This window comes from Podarcis tiliguerta (assembly GCF_965153285.1).
Source record: "Podarcis tiliguerta genome assembly, chromosome: 11".
Classification (NCBI taxonomy): Eukaryota; Metazoa; Chordata; class Lepidosauria; order Squamata; family Lacertidae; genus Podarcis; species Podarcis tiliguerta.
In genome coordinates this window covers 11,288,637-11,313,919 of record NC_139544.1, presented here as the reverse complement: position 1 = coordinate 11,313,919, position 25,283 = coordinate 11,288,637, and the positions used below count along the sequence as shown (strand labels likewise).

The 25,283-nt window shown below is 44.2% G+C and overlaps 1 protein-coding gene across 1 annotated transcript in view; it reads left to right on the top strand.

The window, feature by feature from the left end:
• Positions 1 to 3,877: 3,877 nt before the first annotated feature.
• The window catches only part of LOC310660281 (large ribosomal subunit protein eL32-like), a gene marked incomplete at both ends in the record, with an annotated part of 39,021 nt that continues 17,615 nt past the window's right edge, over positions 3,878 to 25,283 (top strand). The window contains one exon of the mRNA XM_083404606.1: positions 3,878 to 4,043. Coding sequence (XP_083260732.1) covers positions 3,878 to 4,043 — 166 coding nt within the window. The remainder of the gene's footprint in view (positions 4,044 to 25,283) is intronic.

The window sequence follows — 25,283 nt, the reverse complement described above, 5'->3', positions numbered from 1 at the left end:
CCATTTGGGTTTCGCCTGCCGCATAACAATTCATCACAACTTGTAAGGTTGCGGATAGGCACTGGTTCATGTGATAGGGATGGAAAACGGTCTCGCCATCCCTATGTGAAGGGTATTCCGTTAATGGAATCTAGGGACTCAACTTGGTTTGATCAACCCCTGAAAGAGGGTTGTGCCCGTTCCTGAGTCCAGGGGAGCATCTGGGGAGTGAACAGAGTCTGTCCCCAGGCTTTTCACTTGCCTCAGGTGTTCACCCTTGGCTGACCTATGATAGAGCTCTGGGTCAGCGCTACCTGCAAGGGTGCAGGGAGCTAGTTGAACCAGAGCCTATGCAACCACTCACTTTTCTGTAATCAATAAAGTTGTGGGCTAAATTCTGCCAAAAACCAAAACTAAAATTTGAGTCCGATGTGTCTTTATTTAGGGGGGAGGTCTCTGGGTCTCAACATGCAACAACTTGTACCCCGTCCATCCTCACTGGGCTGCCCCAGCCACTCTGGGTGGCTTCCAAAAGAAGGTAAAGAACACACAATACATTAGACATTAAAAGCATCCTGATACGGGGCTGCCTTCAGATGTCTATGGTAAGTCGTAGAAATGTTTATCTCTTTGACATCTGAGAGGAGGGTGTTCCACAGGATGCCACTACCAAGTAGGCCTTCTGCCTGATTTTCTGTAACTTTACTTCTTGCAAGAACGGAACCACCAGAAGGCCCTTGAAGCTGGACCTTAGAGTCCAGGCTGAACAACAACCCAGGTGTCCATACACTCATCCCCCAAACCACATTCTGGACATGGCCCAGGAGGAAGGAGTGGAACCATGGCACAAACAGTGCCCCCAACTCCTAGGCGGTCCATAACATCTGAATCAGAAGAGGCCATGCAGGGCTTGGTTGTGAGATGGATGGAGAAAAATGAGCTGAGCCAGAATCCTGGCAAGATGGAAACACTGTGGGCGAGTAGCTCCCATGTCTGAGAAACTGGTCAATTGCCTACCCTGGATGGAGTTGCATTCCCCGTGAAGGAGGAGGTTTGCAGTTTGAGGGTGCTTCTGTTGGGATACTGCCAGGGAGACAAAGTCCATCATGACTCCACGTCGTCTCTGCACGTCCATCGATCTCCCGCAGACACACAGTATCAGCAATTAACGACACGAGCTCCAGAAATAGCTTGCCACATTCCAGAGCCGATGCATGCTCTATCAGCAGATAATTCACAGTGAAAGATGCAAGCAGGAGAGTACTATTAACAAGTTTATTCGGCGTTGGTCAGAACAAAGAAAAACATGACTGCCTGCTTCAGTGTTCAGGCACAGAGAGAGAAACGAAAGCAAAGACACAACATAAACTTCCTGTGAACAGGAAATATGCAGACTCTGTGACTCACAAAGCCTGCTCCCTTTTAAGGTGGAACGGAAATATCCTAACATCTTCTAGATCCAGTTCTGGAGGGTCAAGTAGTCTCAGTCGCTAGAAGCGCCCGTTTCCATCTGCCATGGTTTGACAACTATGACCATTCCTGGATTGGAAGAGCTTGGCTTTTAATTCAAAATGCAAATAGCCTTGCAAAGAAGCGTTGCATTGAGCACTGAGGTGAAGTAAGCACTCCCATGAAAGAAAAAATGGGGAAAGTTACCTACCTTTGCTGGATCATTTTTCCCATTCTTTGACTTCCTTTATACAAATTTGTCACAAACTTGAAGGCTTCATTATCACTCCTCATCCCCTTGGCAATGTAAGGGGTGTCCATCAGTTACCCTGGTGTTCTGGCATGTGACATGGAATCAAAGAATTGTAGACTTGGAAAGGACCATAAGTGTCATCTAGTACAACCCCCTGTAATGCTGGAATCTTTTGCCCAACACTGGACTCAAACCCATGGCCCAGAGATTAAGAGTCTCATGTTCTACTGAGCTATCTGTTGCTTAGAACACCGCCCCCCCCCCCAAAAAAAACCCCACACACATTCCAGACCTGCATTACTCTGTTACTTGTTTCCCCTCCTCTAGCCGTTCACCTGAGATATTAATCTGGCTTCTTAAAAATCAAGTCTCTTTCTAAATTTCCCAGTTTACTGGAAGAGAACGAAGGTCATTGGCAGTTGTTTGATTGAATTCATTGAGATTGCCCAAGTATTTTAAGACTTGTTCTGTTTCATGCACATTTGAGTCCCTTTGCCTCCGTTCCTGTCAATATTGCTGGTTGAAACATTGCAGCAAACCTCATTCGCAAAGGTGAAAGCACAGCTGACACAGAGTCGTTCTGTTTTCTTGGCATCGCCTGTCACTGTGTTTCCCTCTGAGCTAAGCGGCTGACATTGTGTATCCCTCAATGCCCTCCTTGGCTTTGAACAAGTTTCTAAATCCCCCTCTTATTGTTCTACATCCCACACTCAGTGAGGTTCATACTGCGGTCATGTTACTTCAGTATGCTTGGCTTAGAAACATGGAACGCTTCCTTTTGGGATTGCTGTCTTATGCAAATAATATGACACACTGGCTTGCAGGCATTGTTTTATGGCAGTATCATTTGGGTATATGCACAGGGTGATGGTCAATGCAAGCACTACTCAGAGTAGACCCACTGACATTAATGGGCATGATGTACTTAGGTACGTTTCCAAGCACAATTCAAAGTGTTGGTGCTGACCTTTAAAGCCCTAAATTGCCTTGGTCCTGTATGCCTGAAGGAGCGTCTCTACCCCCAAAACCCAGCCCAGACACTGAGGGCCTTCTGGTGGTTCCCTGGCTGCGAGAAGTGAGGTTACAGGGAACCAGGCAGAGGGCCTTCTCGTTAGTGGCGCCCATTCTGTGGAACGCCCTCCAACCAGATGTCAAAGAGATAAACAACTACCTGACATTTAGAAGACATCTGAAGGCAGCCCTGTTCAGGGAAGTTTTCAATGTGTGACATTTTAATGTATTTTTAATCTTTGTTGGATGCTGCCCGGAGTGGCTGGGGAAACCCAGCCAGATGGACGGGGTACAAATAATAAATTATTATGATGATGATGATGGCTGTACTCTTAGTAGGCCTACATTGAATACAACCCATAGACCAATATGTACAGTGGTGCCTCGCAAGACGAAATTAATTCGTTCTGCGAGTTTTTTCGTCTTGTGAATTTTTCGTCTTGCGAAGCACGGTTTCCCATAGGAAATGCATTGACGGTTTCCCATAGGCATGCATTGATGGTTTTAAGAAAAAGGCGCAAGACGTTTTCGTCTTGCGAAGCAAGCCCATAGGGAAATTCGTCTTGCGAAGCAACTCAAAAAACAAAAAACTCTTTCGCCTTGCGAGTTTTTCGTCTTGCGAGGCATTCGTCTTGCGAGGTACCACTGTACAACAACAATATACTGCCCATATGATCGGGTTGCCCCAGCCACTCTGGCCTGCTCCCAACAAAATACTAAAAACACAATAAAGCATCAACCATCACAAAGAGGGCTGCCTTCAGATGTCTACTAAAAGTCAAATAGTTGCTCATCTCCTTGACATCTGATGGGAGGGTGTTCCACAGAATGGGTGCCTCTACCGAGAAGAACCTCTGCCTGGTTCCCCATGTCTCTCAGTGACGGAACTACCAGAAGTCCCTCAGAGCAAATAGTAGATATATATGTCTTTCACAACCAGATTCATATTCCTGAGAGCCACTGTTTGATTTATACTTTTTTTTAGTTATTTGACTTATCTCCTGCCCTTTCAAATGAGCCCAGGGCAGCAGGTGCAATAGTAATAAAACAGTAAAAAAAAACAGCAGCAACTAAAAACAGTTTTTAAAAAAGAAAATGTCAAAATGACAGTCGATCCTGAGACTGAATGTGAAACTTACTACCGCAGCCAGTCCAAAAACTGGGAATGCACTATAAGACTTCCAGATGTGCACCAACAGCCACATCTACACCTGCCCCATGCCTGATGTCGCCTGTGACTTCAAAGGTGAAACAGGTGGGAATGGTTTAAGGATATCGGCCAAATTTGAAGGTTCCCCACCCCTGACGTACGCTGCCCTGAGCCAAGTGGAGAAAGGGTGGGATTACAAAGGCAATAAATAAGATACTGTATGTGATTAGGTGAGTGGTAACTTGCTTTCCCCAATAGATATATCCAGACTAGACTCGTCTGACAAGTGAAAAGAAATCTGAGAAATTAGAGAAAAGTCAGATAGGATGAGCTTGCTAAAGTCAGTTGAACCCATCCAGTTCTTTCCTTTCAACTGAACCACACTGTCATATTGTTCAGATGTACTTTTTTCTTTCTCTCTCTCCTTTTCATATCAAAGGCTTCTCTCTCTTTCACCCCCTCTCTGCATTTTAGGCTTCACAGTGAATTCATTTAATATGTATTACTTTCATTTGCTTATTTGGCTTCAGTGGAGCCTATGTTGTTACACTGCTTTCTAGCAAGGCCTGTTTCCCAGCCCACAAACATCCCAATTCGCATCCTTTTTCTTTTGAAAACAATAATTTTTCCACACTTTGGGATGTTTTGTCTACTTACCTGACCATTCCTTTCCCATGATACCTGCCACAACTCTTTTAAAAATGTAACTTGAAGCATCTGATTTCATTTGAATGTGTTTCTTTTGGTTAGATTAGGAGCACGGCTCAAATGATGTATCTGTTTTGAGTGCTAGTGAAAAATACAGTGAACAGGATGTGCCTTTTGATGAAATTTCTCTTAAAAATAACATGTGCTAATAGCATGTTACATTTCTCCCTTCAAACATAATCTTCTAATAAGGGCTCATATGCTCTTATATTTTGCCCTGTACTTCCAAGGCACATGTTCATGCTCTAAAGGTACGAGTGGTTCGGAGGCTGGCAATATGAGAACGGGGGCTTCTCTGCAGTGGCTCCCCATCTGTGGAATGCTCTCCCCAGGGAAGATTGCCTGACGCCTTCATTATACACCTTTAGGCGCCAGGCGAAAACGTTCCTTTTCAACCAGGCCTTTGGTTGATCTGATTTACATTCTATGCCATTTTAAAATGTGTTTTTTTGGGGGGGGGGGGAAGCTATTGGGTTGTTGTTTTATTTTTATTAGGTATTTTGTGGTTTTATGTCTTGATTTTATTCTGTGAACTGCCCTGAGACCCCTGGGTAGAGGGTGGTATATAAACTCTAATAATAATAGTAATATTAATAATAATAATAATAATAATAATAATAATAATAATAATAATAATAATATTGTGCTGTATCCAAGCATCCCTGCCCCCCCTTTTTTGCTCCTGTGCTTTCCCTGTGAAAACCCACTCTTTAACTTTGAATTGCAACAAACAGTATTTTTTAATTTCTGTGGATTGCCACTCACTCCATTTCAGTGGTAAACCGTGGATTTTTACAAGGAAAATGCCAGGGCAACAAATCGGGTCCTCCCTTAAAGAGGGCACCTGTTGCAGTGGAACCTGGCAACCTAACCCTGTGTTGTGGGTGGGTACGTTTGGATAGCCAGAACACCCGATTGGTAGGTCCCTTGATGCAGGGTTCGATTAGGCCAATGGGACACAGGCTAAAAGGATCAAGGGACCTATATATATACCTATGCACATGACCCTGAGCTTCCTCTTTGGGCCAGCGCATCAGAACACCCGTCCACCTCTCCCTACTTTTAGGGCTTTGCGCTTGACCTTGCTATGCTGTCCGTCATGTGTCGTCTGTAGTTGGGACAGGGGCGCGGCAGGAATTTTCCCCACTTGGCTGATTGGCTGTTGCCATTTGGGTTTCGCCTGCCACGTAGCAAATCATCACAACTTGTAAGGTTGTGGATAGGCACTGGTTTAGGTGGTAGTGATGTGAAAACACTCTTGCCATCACTATGTGAAGGGTATTCCTTTAAAGGAATCCAGGGACTCAATGGTTTGGTCAACCCTGAGAGGTGGTTGTGGCCATGCCTGAGTCCAGGGGGACATTTGGGTGGCGGAGATAGCCTGTTCCCGGCTTTCCACTTATCCAGGTGTTCACCCTTGGCTGACCTATGCTGGTGCCCTGGGTCAATGCTACCTGCAAGGGTGCAGGGAGCTAGTTGAACCAGAGCCTATGCAACCAGTCACTTGCTGTAATCAATAAAGTTGTGGCCTAAATTCTGCCAAAAAGCAAACCAAAATTTGAGTCTTGTCTGAATTTATTTATGAAAGAGGTTTAAGGGTCTCAACACACAACAGCAACAGCAACAAAAGCGCTTGGACATGACACCTTAAATTGTGAACCTGTGCCTAGAAATGAGCCACAAAAGAAAGTCTGGATGAGTCCTAATTCTGTGCAAAGAACCTTTCGGTTTTCTTTATAATGGAAATATACAGTCAGAATGAAAAAGTATATGTTCTTTGAACTTAATCTGCGGCATTTGAGTGAGATGGCTGCAGAAGATTCAGGCCCCCTATTTAAAACATCCAAAAAGCAATGCTCTCACTCTGAAATGGCTTTATGACAATTCCATAATATGATTCAGAAAATGCGCAGTAAAGACAGAAAACTAACCAGTAAAGGCTTCTTTCGCTTACTCTGAAATCAAGAGCAGAAGAGTGAGTTGTGGACCAGGGCTCTTGTAAAATCTTTTGCTTCTTGAAAAGCCCTCTCTTTGAGCTGAATATGTTTGTGAAATATGACATACATCTCTACCCTAATTTTAAGCTTTGTCTCTGAAGTGTTATGTATGTATTTTGTACTTTGCTATGAGTATCCAAGAAGAAGGGGGGAAATCATTAAAACTACTCTAAAGTGGACAGAATGGCCTTCAAACATGTCTTTGGTGTGACGCAACCTTAGAAAGCAGAATGTTTTTACACGGTTTGCTGAAGGTGAAGGTTATTTTTATGATCTCAGCATTTTCATTTAGGTATAAGTTAATGCATTTTTGGGATGCAGGTGGCGCTGTGGGTTAAACCACATAGCCTAGGACTTGCTGATCAGAAGGTCAGCAGTTCGAATCCCCGCAACGGGGTGAGCACCTGTTGCTCGGTCCCTGCTCCTGCCAACCTAGCAGTTCAAAGGCATGTCAAAGTGCAAGTAGATAAATAGGTACCGCTCCAGCGGGAAGGTAAATGGCGTTTCCATGCGCTGCTCTGGTTCGCCAGAAGCGGCTTAGTCATGCTGGCCACATGACCCGGAAGCTGTACGCCGGCTCCCTTGGCCAGTAAAGTGAGATGAGCGCCGCAACCCCAGAGTCAGCTACGACTGGACCTAATGGTCAGGGGTCCCTTTACCTTTTTTAATGTATTTTGAATAGGCTTTTGTTTTGTCTTATTATAGCCAAAGACTTCGGAAGTAGACTCAAACACATTTCTTAATAGAGAATAAAACTCTGCATATAGAGTAGCATTCTTCATGAAGAACAATCAACAGAATAGTTGCACACGTTTTGCAAGAAGGTGTCTGTTGGGCTGCTTTTTATGTCTCCTATTACTCACTCGGTATTTTGTGCAAAAGAAGTCAGGGAACTTCAGGGAGCGAAGTAATTTTCCCTTAACATTTTGATCCTCAACATTCATTTTGCCCACATTCATCTCTTCTGCCCCAGGGCTATAAAACTTAAAACCACCTCCGCTCTTTTTAGCAATGTATTTGACACTAAAATGGGGATAAAGATCTGGTTTTGAAAGTGGCGTTGCTTCTGACCACTTCGTGATGAGCTCACAAAATAGCAGAGGCAAACAGTCACCGCCACATGCCTTGGAAAAGTCTTCGTCACATGCTTAATGTCTATAGATTGAGGATAACCATCGAGCGAAAGATGCAGCCATCCTGAGGGCATGCCATTTTCTGCCCACCCTCCGTCTTACTCAAACACATTCAGGTCACAAAGTACAGTTAATTAAGCAGTCTATTTTCCATGCTGGAAGCACAGCTGAATATTCTAGTCATTTTAATTTGTTTCACTTCCAGAGCTCGAAGGGGAGAAAACAATTATATACTGTACAGCGATCCAATTGCTTGGCAATTATCTATGTTATTATCCCATTGGCTCGTTCTGAATGGTAGTAATGGCCAGCAAAGCTGAGATATATTAGTAGGAGACAACTTTTATTCAAATTGATGAGGCTCAACTTCACACAGCAGTGTTGCTGTGTTATCTCGGGGGATTGAATAAATCGGACATTTTAAGGGGATTATTGGCGGGGATATCCCATGAAAGGAGATCTCATTGAATCACATCCATCCCCCACAATAGATCCTGATGCCAATAAGGATGCTGTCTTCCAGCCAAGTCTGTTTGCAGACAGTGGGGAAATGAGGCCAGATTACAATTTGATTCAGTGTGCAGTAGGCCTTATAAACACTGAGGTAGAAAATTGTGCTTAATAATAATATAATACAATTTATTATTTATACTCCACCCATCTGGCTGGGTTTCCCCAGCCACTCTGGGCAGCTCCCAACAGAATATTAAAAACACAATTAAACACCAAACATTAAAAATCTTCACAAACAGAGCTGCCTTCAGATGTCTTCTAAAAGTCAGATAGTTGTTTATTTCCTTGACGTCTGATGGGAGGGCGTTTCACAGGGCGGGTGCCACTACCAAGAAGGCCCTCTGCCTGGTTCCCTGTAACTTCACTTCTCACAATGAGGGAACCACCAGAAGGCCCTCGGAGCTGGACCTCAGTGTCTGGGCTGAATGATGGGGGTGGAGATGCTCCTTCAGGTATACTGGGCCAAGGCCACTTCATACGCATCCCTTCCCTTCGATGCATGTAGTAGAAGCAAGGCAGGTATAGGCCAAAGCCTATACAGTGGTGCCTCGCAAGACGAAAAGAATCCGTTCCGCGAGTCTCTTCGTCTTGCGGTTTTTTTCGTCTTGCGAAGCAAGCCCATTAGCGGATTAGCGCTATTAGCGGTTTAGTGGCTATTAGTGGCTATTAAGGGATTAGCGGCTATTAAGGGATTAGAGGCTATTAAGGGATTAGCGGCTGTTAAGGGGTTAGCGGATTAGCTGCTAAAAGGCTATTAGCGGCTTAGTGGATCAGCTGATAAGCGGCTTAGATCAGCTGTCAAGCGGCTTGGCATCAGCTGTTAAGTGGCTTAGAGAACAGCTGTTAAGCGGCTTAGGGGCTGGGGGAAAAGGGGGGGAGGGAAAAAAGCCCCGCAGAACTCGCAAGACATTTTCGTCTTGCGAAGCAAGCCCATAGCAAATTCGTTTTGCGAAGCACCTCCAAAATGGAAAACCCTTTCGTCTAGTGGGTTTTCCGTCTTGCAAGGCATTCGTCTTGCAGGGCACCACTGTACATGTTTTTATAATAAAACAAAGGAACAGATGAATCCGTCAATAGCACCAGTAACCTTAAATACAACAGAGGGTTTGCCAACTTCAGGCTATGTTGAACAATTAAAACTTGATAATGCCCATGAAGACAGAGTCAGGTCCTAATCTATAAAACAGAAGCAGGCTTAGTGTCAGCCAGGCCAAACTCTAGGAGGGCCTTCCAAAATTGGGTTGAGTGTCAAGACACTGAAGCCACCCCTTCGTTCAAAAATAACACACACAAGGACACGGATATTAGGTTAATGTTATTGGGCAAATTTGGCCACAACTTTATTGATTACAGAATGTGAGCAGTATTGGCTTAGGCATTGAATGGACCCGACTATATCTGACTCCTGCCCGATGCGCAGGAAGTCCAGTAAGTGTAAACCACCGGAAGGGGGAGCCCTGTCGATGCATACCAACTCGAGCTCCCCCTGGCGTTCCCATCGGGGTCGTGTCATGGCCCTAGCCCCCGACCTTTGGACAAGATCAACACCCCCAGATTCCTTTAACGGAATACCCTTAAGCGTGGAGGGGCAGGTGATGGCCACACCTCCCCTCCCCCATCACAAGGTCAAACAATGCCTAACCACAACCCTAACAAAGTTGTGACGATTGCTATGAGGTAGGTGAAAACCAAACGGCCAGTGCCAATTTGCCAAGTGGAAAAATTCCTACCAGGCCCCTCAACGGAGACCAACCGTGGTCCATAGCAAGGCCAGTGCCTAAAACCTGCAAAATAGGGAGGGAGGGCGGGTGAGGCTTGCGCCTCTGTTTAAATGGTCCCGGACACCCTCCCCCGGCCAGCGGATTGGCTGGGCGGGCTCTGACGTGGCCGGGATCCCCCGGGCAATGGGGGACTAAGTCCCCTGCCCCCGGAGGGGAGTGGATGGCCACGCAGTCCACCCCTACTCCTCCCCACTTAGAAGTGGTGCGGATATGCCAACATGGAGAAGCCAGGAAGACATAATACTTCATGAGATTCAGAAAGGCATCTTACCTGCTTTATTTATCATGAATTTCCCTCTCCACAGGATTATGAATAAAAACCAATTGATATTTATTTGCTTACTTACGTAAATTGTACTATCAGTGTACATCTCAATGCCTTTGTTTCCCTGCATAGGTCTCTCTTTCTTTCACAATAACTTGCAAGAATATAACACATTGTAAAGAGAAAGTTAAGTGTATGCAGATCTATATAATTTGTTGTATTCAGTTTTTCCTGCCACAAAATTGTATTATTTTTAGCCCAGAGATTATTTTAACTCCCGCCACAGCTGTTTTTGCACATCTTCAGCTAAGCACAACATGGAAAGCAGCCTTCATTTGCAATTTAAATGTCACAGGAGTTGCCATTCCTCCGCTGATCAGCACCATTAATGGATTATGGCTCATTGTTGATCAGACACTTTCACACTCCCCAATAATCATAAATCATGGTTTGTTGACAAAGGGTTGTATCTAACTCTGTTGTTGCATGAGTGGAACTGGCCCACCTATGCAATAGGACTTCTCTCCTCTTCTTCCCCCCGCAGTCCTGTGCACCCGCAGAAACTTTTGTGGAGGGTTGAAGGAAGGTCTGGAACAGATTTGGGGGCACAGGGGTGTCTGCAGGTGAGGAAAGCAAGTAGAAGTCCCATTGTATGAGTGAACTCGATTCATGCAGCATGTGGTATGTACAACCTGTGCAGGTATGCTTTCGTTCTTCTATCTATTGTGGTCTTGATATATGGTACCAGAAACCTTCCTAACATGTCATAGTGTAGGGTGGTGCTGTGGTCCACGAAGAAAAGTCAAGGAGGAATTATTTATGGACTCCTTTGCTATGGTTCAGTAATGCTATTATCCCCACAGGCATTCAGGAAACTAGCCAAGTTTATGCTCCCTTTCATATGGCCTTTCATATGGAGAGAGGAGGAGAATGGAAAAATTCTGTCTACAGCTCCAATTATGGTGCTTTTCCTGCATAATGAGTCATGATTCATTATGGCACTATGGTCTAAACCACTGAGCCTCTTGGGCTTGCCAGTCAGAAGGTCAGCGGTTCAAATCCCCATGACGGGATGAGTTCCCATTTCTCCGTCCTAGCTCCTGCCAACCTAGCAGGTCGAAAGCATGCCAGTGCAAGTAGATAAATAGGTACAGCTGTGGCGGGAAGGTAAATGGCGTTTCTGTGCACCCTCTGGCTTCCATCATGGTGTCATGTTGTGCTGGTTTAGTCATGCTGGCCACATGACCCGGAAAGCTGTCTGTGGACAAATGTCGGTTCCCTCAGCCTGAAGCGAGATGAGCACTGCACCCCATAGTCACCTTTGATTGGACTTAACTGTCCAGGGGGTTCATAACTTTTACCTTACTTTAGTGTCACGTTGGAAAATATTGATCACTTCTCCTACCTGAGCAGTTATCTTTCCACAAGGGCTGATATTGATGCTGAAATCCAGCATCGCCTGAGCTGGGGGACTGGGACATTTGCAGGGAAACCAAAATGGTTGTTTACAAAGCTATTGTAATTCCAACCTTACTTGTATGCTTGTGAAACATGGACCACTTACAAACACCATCTCCAACTTCTCAAAAGATTCCATCAATGGTGTCTCCGAAAAATTTTACACATCACTTGGGAAGACAGGTGAACTAATGCCAGTGTACTGGAAGAAGCAAATATCACCAGTGTCAAAGCAATGATTCTTCAACATCAACTTCGTTGGACTGGTCATGTTGTGTGGATGCCTGATTATTGTCCTCCAAAGCAACTACTCTACTCCGAACTTAAAAATGGAAAGCGTAATGCTGGTGGTCAACAAAAGAGGTTTAAAGACTCTCTCAAGGCAAATTGAAAAAAATGTAGTATAAACACTGACAACTAGGAAACACTGGCCTGCGAGCACTCCAGTTGGAGAACAGCCTTTACCAAAGGTGTCATGGGCTTTCAAGACGCTTGAACTCAGGACACAAGGGAGAAATGTGCTAAGAGGAAGGCACGGATCAACTTGTTGGCTTTTTCGCAGTATAGTAGTGCAGAGAGCTTGCTGGGGAGAGCTTGCATTAAAAAGAAAAGGACTCAAAAATAACTTAAACAAGGTTTTAATAAGAAAAACAAAAAACTCCTTATACACCAAATACATCTACAAACAAACAAACACGACCCAACCAGCAACCCATCCCCAGGGTAAATGGCAGAGCTAGGTGCTGCTCCTTATATACTGTGGCCAATTCCCAACACAGCTTAATCAATGCAACTCAGCAGCACCTGCTATGCCTCACAGCTGCAAGGCTGGATCTCATTAGTTTACTCTGGCCCTTGCTCCGGCCCCTTAAAGGTATACACAATGGGTGAAACAATGATGAACCTTTAGATTTAAAGAGACAGTTCAACACAACTCCTGTCTGGAAACAAATGTCCCTACTGTGGAAGGACATGTGAATCCAGAATCGGCCTCCACCGTCACTTACAGACTTACTTTTAGAACCGCGTTCATGGAAGACAATCTTACTCGGCTATGAGTGATCACCAAAGAAGAAATACTTTAGTGTAAAACACCTGTTAGGCACACACTCTTCATTAGAGCATTTTGGACATATTTATGCTTGTGACATTTACGATGTAGAGCAATGAGTGTCCTGTGGGAATAATCATCTTGGCAGCTTGACTCACAGGCCAGTATTAACAGCGTTGAGAATAAACAGATAAAATATAACCCACTATACGAGAAACAATCATTTTTGCTTGCTAAGATGGGAACAGATATTGGTCCCTATGATAATAATGAAAAGATATGTTTGGAAAAACAGTATAATTTTAAGAAACACTGTGAAATCCACTGCAAATTGGCTTACAATTGAATCAAAACAATACAAACAATTGTCCACGGAAGTCAGTGATGCTAGCAGCACATAATTGAAAGCAGGATTAATGTTAGACGGCAAAGTTTGGAACTGAGAAACTTCAGATACTTGAAATGTTTTTAAATTGAAATGTGTTTGACTGGTACACATTTATTTCTTTTTTTTTCTTTTTGGTGATATAATGGCCATTACTAAAAACCGAAATGTGTAGTAGCAAGGTGTTCCCCATACAATAGACAAAGCAAGCAACAAATAAATAATAGGAGGAAGAAATTGTAACATGCCAATAGAAATCAAGACACCCATATTTCCAGAAACATTTTCTGTGTGTCAAAGCAAGAATCACATTTTTGTGGCACCCTGAAGACTATCCTATTGTGACGATAGATTACAGCTCTGTTAATTGCATGAAATGTTATCCACAATTGCCAGATGAACATATGCATATATACATGGGAACAGGAGGAGGTGGAGAACTAAATTTAGGTGTTTGACTAGGTGTGAAGTCTGTTGGACAAAAGGTAAAAAAGGTAAAGGACCCCTGGACAGTTAAGTCCAGTCAAAGGTAACTATGGGGTTGGGGCACTCATCTCGCTTTCATGCCGAGGGGGCCGGTGTTTGTCCACATACAACTTTCTGAGTCATGTGGCCAGTATGACTAAACTGCTTCTGGCACAATGGGACACCGTGACAGAAATCAGAGCGCAAGGAAATGCTGTTCATCTTCCCACCGCAGCGGTACCTATTTGTCTACTTGCACTGGTGTGCTTTCGAACTGCTAGGTTGGCAGAACCTGGGACAGAGCAACGGGAGCTCACCCCGTCATGGGGACTTGAACTGTCAACCTTCTGATCAGCAAGCCCAAGAGGCTCAGTGGTTTAGACCACAGCACCACCCGCATCCCCCCCCCACTGTTGGACAAGCAACTACTGTCCTCTCTGTCCCTGTGGTATTTGTTGCAATAGTCCAGCAATATCTGAATGTCCACTGCTATATGCTGAACAATGATGGGGACCGGGCTAGCCTGGGCTATGCAAATACTGTCCCTGTACAATGCCAGAAGTTCTTGCTTGTCCTGACACAACAGGACAATGTTCCTCCCAACCCGAATAAGTTCTGACTGGTACAAGGCATAGTGTAGCTTTTTAGATTGGGGCAGGGTGTTTATTTCTATAATATTCTGTACAGGCACTTCAGATTTTGGTGATGGTTTCCATTTCCATGCACGTAGCTGTGGTTTGAATCGCCCTTTCATTGCAATTTGTTTCCAGAGTGCTACCATCCCTTGAACACCTTGATTTATTCTCTTCAGAATAGAGAAAGATAACAATGAAGTGTTGTATAGTTCTGAATTCAAAGCATTTGGACATTTTCCAAATATTTTCAGCAACGCCAAGCCAAAAAGGGACCGATATTGTGTGAAATGCTCCATTAGAATCATAATCCTTCCCTTTTGATTATTTTTCCTTGTGAAGGGGCTGAGAAAGTGTTGGTTTCTAAATTTATCCCTGATTGCCCATGAAGCATTGTCGTACTCCGAGGGCTTGCATTTGCCCTTAATATCCTCACAATATAGCTGAATCCAGTTGGCTCGTGACGTTCTGACAATGTCCAATCCAGTACACAAACCCTTATTACTTGAGGAGGAATACAACAGTCAATATTGCAGCTGATTAGTAGCATGGAGGAAAAACAGTGTCAGAAAACAGTTCAATACGACTGTTCAGCAACTGCAAACAGCCACAGAAAAGGCTATTGGGAGAGGGAGTGTCAGTTATCCTTGAAATCACTACTTTTGTGGTAAAAATCAAACCCAGACAGCATTTGGCATGGTGCTAATTTTCAAGCCTTTCTGCTGAATTGCATTCAATAACCACCAGGGCAATGAGCTCACTAAACAGAAGTCTAACAATACTAACACTGATGTTAGAGAAGAGACACTTGGCTAAAACATAATGTAATTGCCAATTTCTTTAATGTGCATTTGTAATGAGTTTTATCAGAAGCCTGATTCACATGAACATGCACAATTAGCTCTGACCAAGGCGAATGCGCCACTCTTGCCACATTAGCCGCAGTTTCATTACCGTTCGGAAGTGTGTTTTCCAATGCGTAACTGGGCTGTGTAGCAACCCTCTCGAGTCTTCCTTAATACACTGTGCAGTCTTGAAGGACACCCGCCTTTCAAGTAGAGATGCTCAGCATGCCCAGTTGGGCAGATAATTTCTTGGGGGGGGGGGGGAATGAGGGCGATGTTGCCTCATCACTGCCTGGCTTCAGAAGCAGGTAGCAGGATGAGACACTGCTGTTGAGCCAGCCTTCCAGCAGCACCATCATGACCACTAACTGTGATGGTGCAAAGGTGGGACTGGATAAATGACTGCAGCGGTAGCTCTAGCACTCTTTAACTGTTCACCACAAACCATTTACATTGAAGGAGACTCCTTTGAAATGGGGTCCCCATTGTGCCTTGCAAGGAAACCAGATCTTCTGCTTTGGGTGCACCATTTCCTTAAGGGCCAATAAACTGATTTTTGGTAATAATAATAATAATAATAATAATAATAATAATAATAATAATTTATTATTTATACCCTGCCCATCTGGCTGGGTTTCCCCAGCCACTCTGGGCGGCTTCCAAAAGAATATTAAAATACTGTGATACATCAAAAATTAAAAGCTCCCCTAAACAGGGCTGCCTTCAGATGTCTTCTAAAAGTCTGGTAGTTGTTGTTCTCTTTGACATCTGGTGGGAGGGCGTTCCACAGGGAGGGCACCACTACTGAGAAGGCCCTCTGCCTGGTTCCCTGTAACTTGGCTTCTTGCAGTGAGGGAACCGCCAGAAGGCCCTCGGTGCTGGACCTCAGTGTCCGGGTAGAGCGATGGGGGTGGAGACGCTCCTTCAGGTATACTGGACCGAGGCCGTTTAGGGCTTTAAAGGTCAGCACCAACACTTTGAATTGTGCTCGGAAACGTACTGGGAGCTAAATTGGTTGTACCAATTTAGCTACAGACCCTATAAACAGAAAATCATCTACGGTCATACCTCGAGTTGCGAACGTGATCTGTGTGGGAGGCATGTTCGCAACCCGCAGCACCGCGTCTGAGCACACGCGTGATGCGATTTGGTGCTTCTGCGCATGTGCGTGATGTCATTTTGCACTTCTGCACATGCACAAGCGCTGAAACCCGGAAGTAACCCGTTCCGGTGCTTCCGGGTGCGGCGCGGTCCGCAACCCGAAAACGTTCTTCTGTTCTGAGCAAAGACGTAGCCTTTGATCCAATGGAACCTTGTTCATTTGGATTTAAATTTCTAAAAGCCTTCCACTCCTCAAGGCTGGGTTGTTTCAGTATTGACAAATTAGATGACCTAAGGAGGTCCACCACCAACTGTCAGTTCTAAATCAACTACCTTTATAAGAGAATGAATGACTAGGCGGCATCAACTAGGTGAAGTCAAGCCCTGAAGTTGGGAGCTTACTCTCTAGAGTTCATCATCTATGCAAAATTGCCTTCTGCTGGAGAGGTAGCTGAGGGTTCAAAGCTATGGTAATACTTTCCAATATTGCTTGTAATTGCCAACTCCAGTTTCAAGCTTGTACAGAGGAGTTTGCTCATCACCAAATGAGAGCTACTATATGCGTGGCACTGTGTTGCTGCCCTCCTGACAGGTCTTGAATGATGGGGAACAGTTGCAGGCAGAATCAAAGAAGAAATAATATTTATTTATTATTTATTATTTATTATTTATTATTTATTATTTATTATTTATTATTTATTATTTATTATTTATTATTTATTATTTATTATTTATACCCAACCCATCTGGCTGGGTTTCCCAGCCACTTTGGATGGCTTCCAACAAAATATTAAAATACAGTAGTCCGCCAAACATTAAAAGCTTCCCTAAACAGGCTGCCTTCAGATGTCTTCTAAAAGTCTGGTAGTTGTTCTCTTTGACATCTGCTGGGAGGGCGTTCCCACAGGGTGGGTGCCACTACTGAGAAGGCCCTCTGCCTGGTTCCCTGTAACTTGGCTTCTCGCAGTGAGGGAACCGCCAGAAAGCCCTCGGCGCTGGACCTCAGTGTCTGGGCAGAATGATGGGGGTGGAGACGCTCCTTCAGGTATACTGGGCCGAGGCCGTTTAGGGCTTTAAAGGTCAACACCAACACTTTGAATTGTGCTCGGAAATGTACTGGGAGCCAATGTATGTCTTTCAGGACTGGTGTTATGTGGTCTTGGTGGCCGCTCCCAATCACCAGTCTAGCTGCTACATTCTGGATTAGTTGTAGTTTCCAGGTCACCTTCAAAAGTAGCCTCACATAGAGCACATTGCAGTAGTCCAAGCGACAGATAACCAGATCATGCACCAATCTGGCGAGTCAGTCCGTGGGCAGATAGAAAGCAAGCAAGGTCTTAAGTAGAAATGAAGGGTTTAAAATGTGATTTTGTAGGAGTACACTGTCAACTGATTAAATGATTCTCAGGATACCTCCCAATTCTATGATTAGTTAGACTAGTTTTAGTAAGAAAACAGTGAACGGATTCAGATGGATCAATAGGCTTTGGCCAGACAGCGCCAGACAGGCTCAGCAACAAGGCTGCTGCTGAGCTCATGCTCCCAGCTGCAATCCTGTTGTCCACATGGTCAGAACTCTCTTCCTGTTTGCCAGCCAGGGTCTCGTTCTCTAGCAGGAAGAATAGTAGCTAGTGCAATGGGGCAGTGTTGCTCTGCCATCCTCCTGAGGGTGCTGTTCCCTCTACAAAATAATTTTCTCTGGAGGGACATGGCAGGGGGTTGCAGAGGAGTGAGAGAACTTGAGAAAATTGACCTTCTGCCCATTCTGCAGATGGATGCCTTTTCTCAGCAGAGGAACACCTGTTGGATCCAACCCAGAATGTTGGTCTATGTGTGTGTTTTACTTCTCTTGTTCCTCTTCCCTTGTCCACTCTCACTAAACCCTAATGGTTCAGATAGCCAATCTGATTAAAAGCCTAGATTTCCCTCTCTTGGTTTTTCTTTTGTATGTTGTCCTAGAATCATAGAATCATAGAGTTGGAAGAGACCACAAGGGCCATCGAGTCCAACCCCCTGCCAAGCAGGAAACACCATCAGAGCACTCCTGACATATGGTTGTCAAGCCTCTGCTTAAAGACCTCCAAAGAAGGAGACTCCACCACACTACTTGGCAGCAAATTCCACTGTCGAACAGCTCTTACTGTCAGGAAGTTCTTCCTAATGTTTAGGTGGAATCCTACATCATAACCTTTTTGTTTGCTTGTTTTAAATCACTTTATATACCACAATTAGTCATATATGGTAAAGTAGCAGATTATCTACAAAACTGTTCTGTAATGGCGTATTATACAGTTTCATGGGATGCACTTTTATTTTACAATTTGCTGTCTTGCATCTTATCAACCAAGGGAATATTTCCTCTTTTATTGTCCTCAGAATTTACAGCAAGCCGTATACAGAACTTTGGAAACCCTCAAAGCTGATCTCTTTTTTTGCAATAAGTTATGCTGAAGAAAGTCCCTTTGAAATTCTGATAGAAACTATTTCCCCCTGTTGATAATGAGGAATGAGAATCTATTAACACTGATTATTTTCATGACGCCAATTCATTACTTTTTGTGGATAATCAAATCAAAATTCATCATATAAATTGACTACCCTTTTTCATCTGGCAATGATCCATTTTTCTTTCTAATTACTGTCTTAATTCTCTCCAAGCTGTGCACCAAACTATTCAGATTCCCTCCCCACAACTTCCTGACAAGTACTATTAGAACTAAAAGCCTTTCAGAAGAGAGAATTTCAGTGAAACGGAAAACAGCTCCTCCAAAACAAGCCCAGAGTTATTATGGCAGGCATCAATAAGCAATAATCTATAATCACTGCATTGCCAAATGGATGAAAAAGGAGCCTTATATCTTTCTAAAATAAGCTGTTGTGTGAGCTAGTTAGATTTAATGGTCAATAAGCAAATTCAGATTCGGAATATTTATTCGTGCTAAGATGACATCTCTTTGGAAACCTCCATTACGATCAAGGGCAACAGATGGGAAAACAAAGTGATGATTTTCAGGTTATGTAATATTGCACCAATTTATTGCCAAGCTGTCCTTTTAAAAGCATAGCCCCCCCCCCCCCCCGCGCCTGCATTAAGACAGAAACATCTGCCCCTCGGATCCGGCGCTTGGGTCCTCCTCACAAGTTAGCCAGCATAAACCAGCCTGACTTGGCGGTGTTTGCGAGCAGAGAGCAGGGTTATGCAGAGCAAATCAATACAGATGACTCCAGCCAAAAGAGCAAGAGGCAGCCAAGGGACCAAGGTCTTTAGCCAATAAAATCCAAAATGAATCCCATATATCCCCAGTTGCAGAAGGGGGAAAAGAATGAAACACTGGGGACACAGACACTGCATCTAGACACATCATAAAATCGTTTCAGTTAAAAGCGTTGTAAATTTAAACAGGGAAAACAGGTAGGGAAAAAAAGGTGGCAAGTGGGAAGAGGGCAGGGGATCATGACTTTGAGCAGAAAAGTTATGTCTCTGGTTGCAGAGCTCGGTCGTTGTTATAGGAAAATTTTTGGGCTCAATTGGATTGCCAGACAAAGACATCAGCCAAGAACATTGGAGCAAAACAGCAGCCTGTAGGCCTGATCTTTATTCAAGGAACTGTTGCAACAGGACTTCTACCCACCACATGGAAGAAGCAGGAAGAAGCCCAGAACAAAGGATAGCTCCAACTTTTATAAGTTTCCCTTTTTACCCACAACACCCTTAGTGAAGCATCACACAACACACAGCAATAGAGGGATGACTTGTTAGACTCCACTGCAAAGCCACTTCCGAGCTAGAGAGGAGGTGGGGTTGCGGCCTTCACACCCTCCCCACGTGCGCGGGGGCTGGCTCACAGCTCACGCGAGACTGGGGGAATCCTCGGAAGAGTCATCTCCCTGGCCAGCCAAAGGCACACCCCCGAGCGGTGACCCCGGGGGAGCTCCTAGTTGATGTGCATCAGCAGGACTCCCCCTACTGGTGGTTAACCCTTGCCAGTCTTCAAGCAATCAGGCTGAAGCCGGTTAGTCAATAGGACCAATGCCTAAGCCAATACCGCTCAATTCCTGTAATCAATAAAGTTGTGGCCTATTTTCGCCCATTAACCTTAAATACGGTGTCTTGTGTCTTTATTTCCGAGGGAGAGGCGGGAACTCGCCACGCAACACATGCTCTCCATGAAGGAGAACACGCCTTCTAAAGTTTTCCCATTGAGCCTGTATGTAGATACATTTATCAGTGAATTGTTATGCTTGGTAATGTGCAATGGAGGCCCTTTGAATAGAGATGGGGGAAAAAACCTGTGTGATAAAGTGTTTTGTGGGGACGCTTGCAGGAGTGATTATCTTTTTGGCAGTCAAAGGGGGTGTATGATGTCTGCTGGAGGGGCAACCCCCCCAACCTTTCTCCAAATTCCGGTAACAGTCGTGGATCAAATGCATTGCTTCAATCAGATCCCGGATTCAATCCTCAGCATCTCAAGTTGAAACGCTGAGGGAACAGGTGTTGTGAAAGACCTCAGCTAGAGAAATCCTGCCAATCAGAGTGTGTTGTGAGCCCTGTGGAGATGTCATGGAGGGAGGGAGTGGATCCTGAGAAAGGGGGGGGGGGTCATGGAGTTGGAGATGATTCAGGGGAGGGTGAAATCGGGGCTTCAAGAAATGTCTGAGTTGAAAGAGAAGGTCAGTGATGAAGACAGTGGCTGCCTGGACCATATAACACCAGTCCTAAAGGATCTTCATTGGCTCCCAGTACACTGCTGAGCACAATTCAAAGTGTTGGTGCTGACCTTTAAAGCCCTAAACAGCCTTGGCCCAGTATACCTGAAGGAGTGCCTCCACCCCCATCGTTCTGCCTGGACACTGAGGTCCAGCGCCAAGGGCCTTCTGGCGGTTCCCTCACTGCAAGAAGTGAGGTTACAGGGAACCAGGCAAAAGGCCTCCTTGGTGGTGGTGCCTGCCCTGTGGAACGCCCTCCCATTAGATGTCAAGGAAATAAACAACTATCTGACTTTGGGAAGACATCGGAAGGCAGTCCTGTTTAGGGAAGTTTTTACTGTTTGATGTTTTATCATGTTTTTAATATTCTGTTGGGAGCCACACAGAGTGGTTGGCCAGATGGGCAGGGTATGTATAGATATAATAATAATAATAATAATAATAATAATAATAATAATATGCCCCAAATAATCCCTGTTACTATCATTCGCCCCTCACATAGCTACCATTTCCAGTGCCCTTAACAAACTACACTTCCCAGGATTATCATGTGTGTGAGAGATTTAAATTTATGTTGTGTATGCAGCCTATAATTCTTTTACCCAAGTTTGTTTTAAATGAAACGTTCGGGGGGGGGGGTGTGCTCCGAAATCTAGAGCAGAGGATCTGTAGGGGGTGAAAAGCCTGTTTAATGTTTTATCTGCTTGCTGCTCATACAATTCCCCTCCTGTCCCAGCTGCTTTCCCACCCGTATCTCTGTCCCCACCCCCAGGGCAAACTGCAGCTCAGGTGCATGTGAAGCTGAGCAGTCAAACAGCAGGCTGGGAAACAGTTATGTTGCCCCTTGCCCCCGGGGGTTATTCTTCACTCCTGTTTTCAGTCAGGATTTGGGAGGGGAAAACCATGGGAATGTTCATCACACAAAGTTGTGTCTTTGGTGTTAACGTTTGCCTTGGGCAAGCTGAACCGCCAAATTGAATTTCTTTACCCACTGAGCTCCATCTAAAGGGGAAGAAAAAGTTTTCTTAAATTAAGTATTACACACCTTTGTGCATTATTTGGAATCATAACGACACATGGATTTCCTAAGCCTCTGCCGTTTCCCGGGAGGACTGCAAGAAGACAATCAGTATATTTGCTAGAAGAGAGACCAACTTTTGCTGTTGAGAGTCTGACCACTTTTCAGGCTTCGTGGATCTCTAATTGGTAGTGAATATCTGGTTAAAAGCTGCAGGAGAAGGAATCTGAACGGACTGATTAAAATAACAAAAAAAAGTTAATAGCTAATCTATTCTTTCCTGTGACATTACTTTGTTAATCCATTTAATCAGATCCAATAATTAGCCCTTGCTGAAAGAGTGAACATTTCATTTGAGAGCAGTACGAGGCCAGGAGGAGGTAGGATTTAAAAACCTGTCCCTGTGCTCCTGTTCTTCAGTCATCTCTGTGAGAGATCCATTATTATTATTTTCCCTGAGAAAAGCATCCAAGAAGGGGAATGAGCCAGCTTTTCCTTTGTGAACTGAGGAATTAACTCCACACAGAAATATATATTAATTAGAGAACCAGCATGGTTAAACGAAAAACAAAAAAACCACTTCTCTGAAATAAATTAAACAGAATCATTGGACCTCTATTAATCTCAAGTAGTTCATTGAAAAGTGTTGTGTTGAAAAGTGTTGTGAAATGGATAATATCGGGAAGAGGATGCTAGAGGAATAAAGTACCATATTTTTTGCTCTATAAGACTCACTTTTCCCCTCCTAAAAAGGGGAAATGTGTGTGCATCTTATGGAGCGAATGCAGGTTGCGCAGCTATTCCAAAATCCAGAACAGCAAGAGGGATTGCTGCTTTCACTGCACAGCAATCCCTCTTGCTGTTCTGGCTTCTGAGATTCAGAAAATTTTTTTTTCTTGTTTTCCTCCTCCAAAAACTAGGTGCGTCTTGTGGTCTGGTGTGTCTTATAGAGCCAAAAATACGGTAATAAGGGGGGCAGGAGTGGGGATGCAGCCTGGAAAAGCAATGGAAGTTCATCTAAAGCGGGGATGGTTAACCTGGTGTCCTCCAGATGTTGTTGAACTCCCATTTCCACTAGCTCTAGCTGGCAAGGCCAATTGATGGGAGGTTTTGCTTCTGCACATGAGTCTGGCAAACCGCTCTGAGCTGAAGCAGTTCGTCCTCACCCACCCTAGAATGTTCAGTTCATATTGAGTTCATGAAACATCGTACCCTGACCTGTTCTTAATGCATGGTTGACCACATCTATGAATGCGATTGTTATGCCCTTTTAAGTTTTGCTATATCAATCACTAGTAATAGTTTAACAAGGAGGTTTTCATACCTGTCCAATTCTGTGTTCCCTTTCCCAACCTTTAATCTATTGATGATTAATGCCTATATGCAACCCTTGCATACGATTTGTGTTAAGCAATCAGCAACAAGCACATATGTGGCAATGCTGTAATATTCAATAAAAGGGACTCTCCGAGACATGCTCGAGAGATGCCTCCCATATGACACTTGTCACTCGTCTGTTGTTTATTTCAACCCAACAGCCAATGATCAGGGTTGATGGTAGTCATCCATCGGCAACATCTGGAGGGTACATTGTTGGTTTTGCTTGTATGCAGATACTACAATGCCTCAGTTCTTGATGCTAGGGTGGTTTGTCCCAACATTTCTGAGTACAGGGACCCCTCATTCATTCATTCATTTATTGCAGGACCCCCCCCCCCCCAATGATAATTATTGTAATTTTAGGCCCTCTTGTCCGAGAGAACAAATAGTCTAAATCTATGGTTTTTTATTGTTGTTGTTTAGTTGTTTAATCGTGTCCGACTCTTTGTGACCCCATGGACCAGAGCACACCAGGCACTCCTGTCTTCCACTGCCTCCCGCAGTTTGGTCAAACTCATGCTGGTAGCTTCGAGAACATGGTCCAGTCATCTCGTCCTCTGTCGTCCCCTTCTACTTGTGCCCTCAATCTTTCCCAATATCAGGGTCTTTTCCAGGGAGTCTTCTCTTCTCATGAGGTGGCCAAAGTACTGGAGCCTCAGCTTCAGGCTCTGTCCTTCCAGTGAGCACTCAGGGCTGATTTCCTTCAGAATGGATAGGTTTGATTTTCTTGCAGTCCATGGGATTCTCAAGAGTCTCCTCCAGCACCGTAATTCAAAAGCATCAATTCTTCAGCAATCAGCCTTCTTTATGGTCCAGCTCTCACTTCTATACATCACTAGCCTATTTCAGGCTTCCTCAACCTTGGCCCTTCTAGATGATTTGAGACTACAGTTCCCATCATCCCTGACCACTGGTCCTGCTAGCTAGGGATTATGGGAATTATAGGCAAAAACATCTGGAGGGCTGAGATTGAGGAAGCCTAACCTATTTCATAATTTTTGTTGCCAGATTTGCATGGGTGATGCAAATACCTTTCGTTTATTATCATATTTTTGCATGCATGTATCTGATCACAATCTCTCAAGGTCACTCACATATTGTTTGTTGAATGGGCACCACCAGTGTTGTAAATTTCTGCACAAATCATTGCAGGTCAGTGTGTTGCCAGCTTTGCAAGTGAAGACAACTTGTTTTCACTATTTGTTTCAGCTGCAGAGTGCATAGTTTAGTAAATAGCCCTTGAAATACATTCTGCAAGCCTTATGCCTCATGGTTTCAGTTTGGTATCTTACCCTCTTCTCCTAGCTGGGACACTTGGCTATGGATGTGACACTACAATTTTGAGGTAGGAAATAAGTGTTTCTGTGGAACTGTACCTGCAGTAGAGCAATTCATAATGTTTTGGATATTACTTAATGCAATAATACTTAAAGCAATACTGAGGTGGGAAGTTGTGCAAGGTAATTCTAGATGAAGCTATAAATCTGGAAATAAAAGTTATTACACAAGTTTGTCAACTGCAGAATCCAAAAGGCACATTGCCTCAAAGCCTACCCAAGAGGAGCTCTGTGTTAGCTAAAAAGTCTTTGCAGTTACAGGGAGAGGGCAGAGAAAGGTCCACATTAATACTTTCCCCAATTGTTTGCTTTGTTCCAGGATGAATACTGGTGAAATTATACAGATGAAAGAGAACGGCTTTCTCCCCAGCATTGATCAAATGGCATGGAAGACAGGAGAACCCAAATTATCACTTGCTGATTTACTGTAAGCGAAATTGAAATGTCACATCGTTTTGAAAGGAATATGCAAACCTTAAAAGCAAACAAGAAACCTATAATCTATGGTTCAGTTGATAGAATATTAAAAATAAGAAGGGGGGAAAAAACTGGGAAGAACTTTACCACAAATTGCAGCCAAAGAGTCACACACACCCTTTCCAGCAACTACTCAGAGTTTATTTGCTGAACCTGCATTTAAGTAAAAAGCACTTGTGATGCCCTCG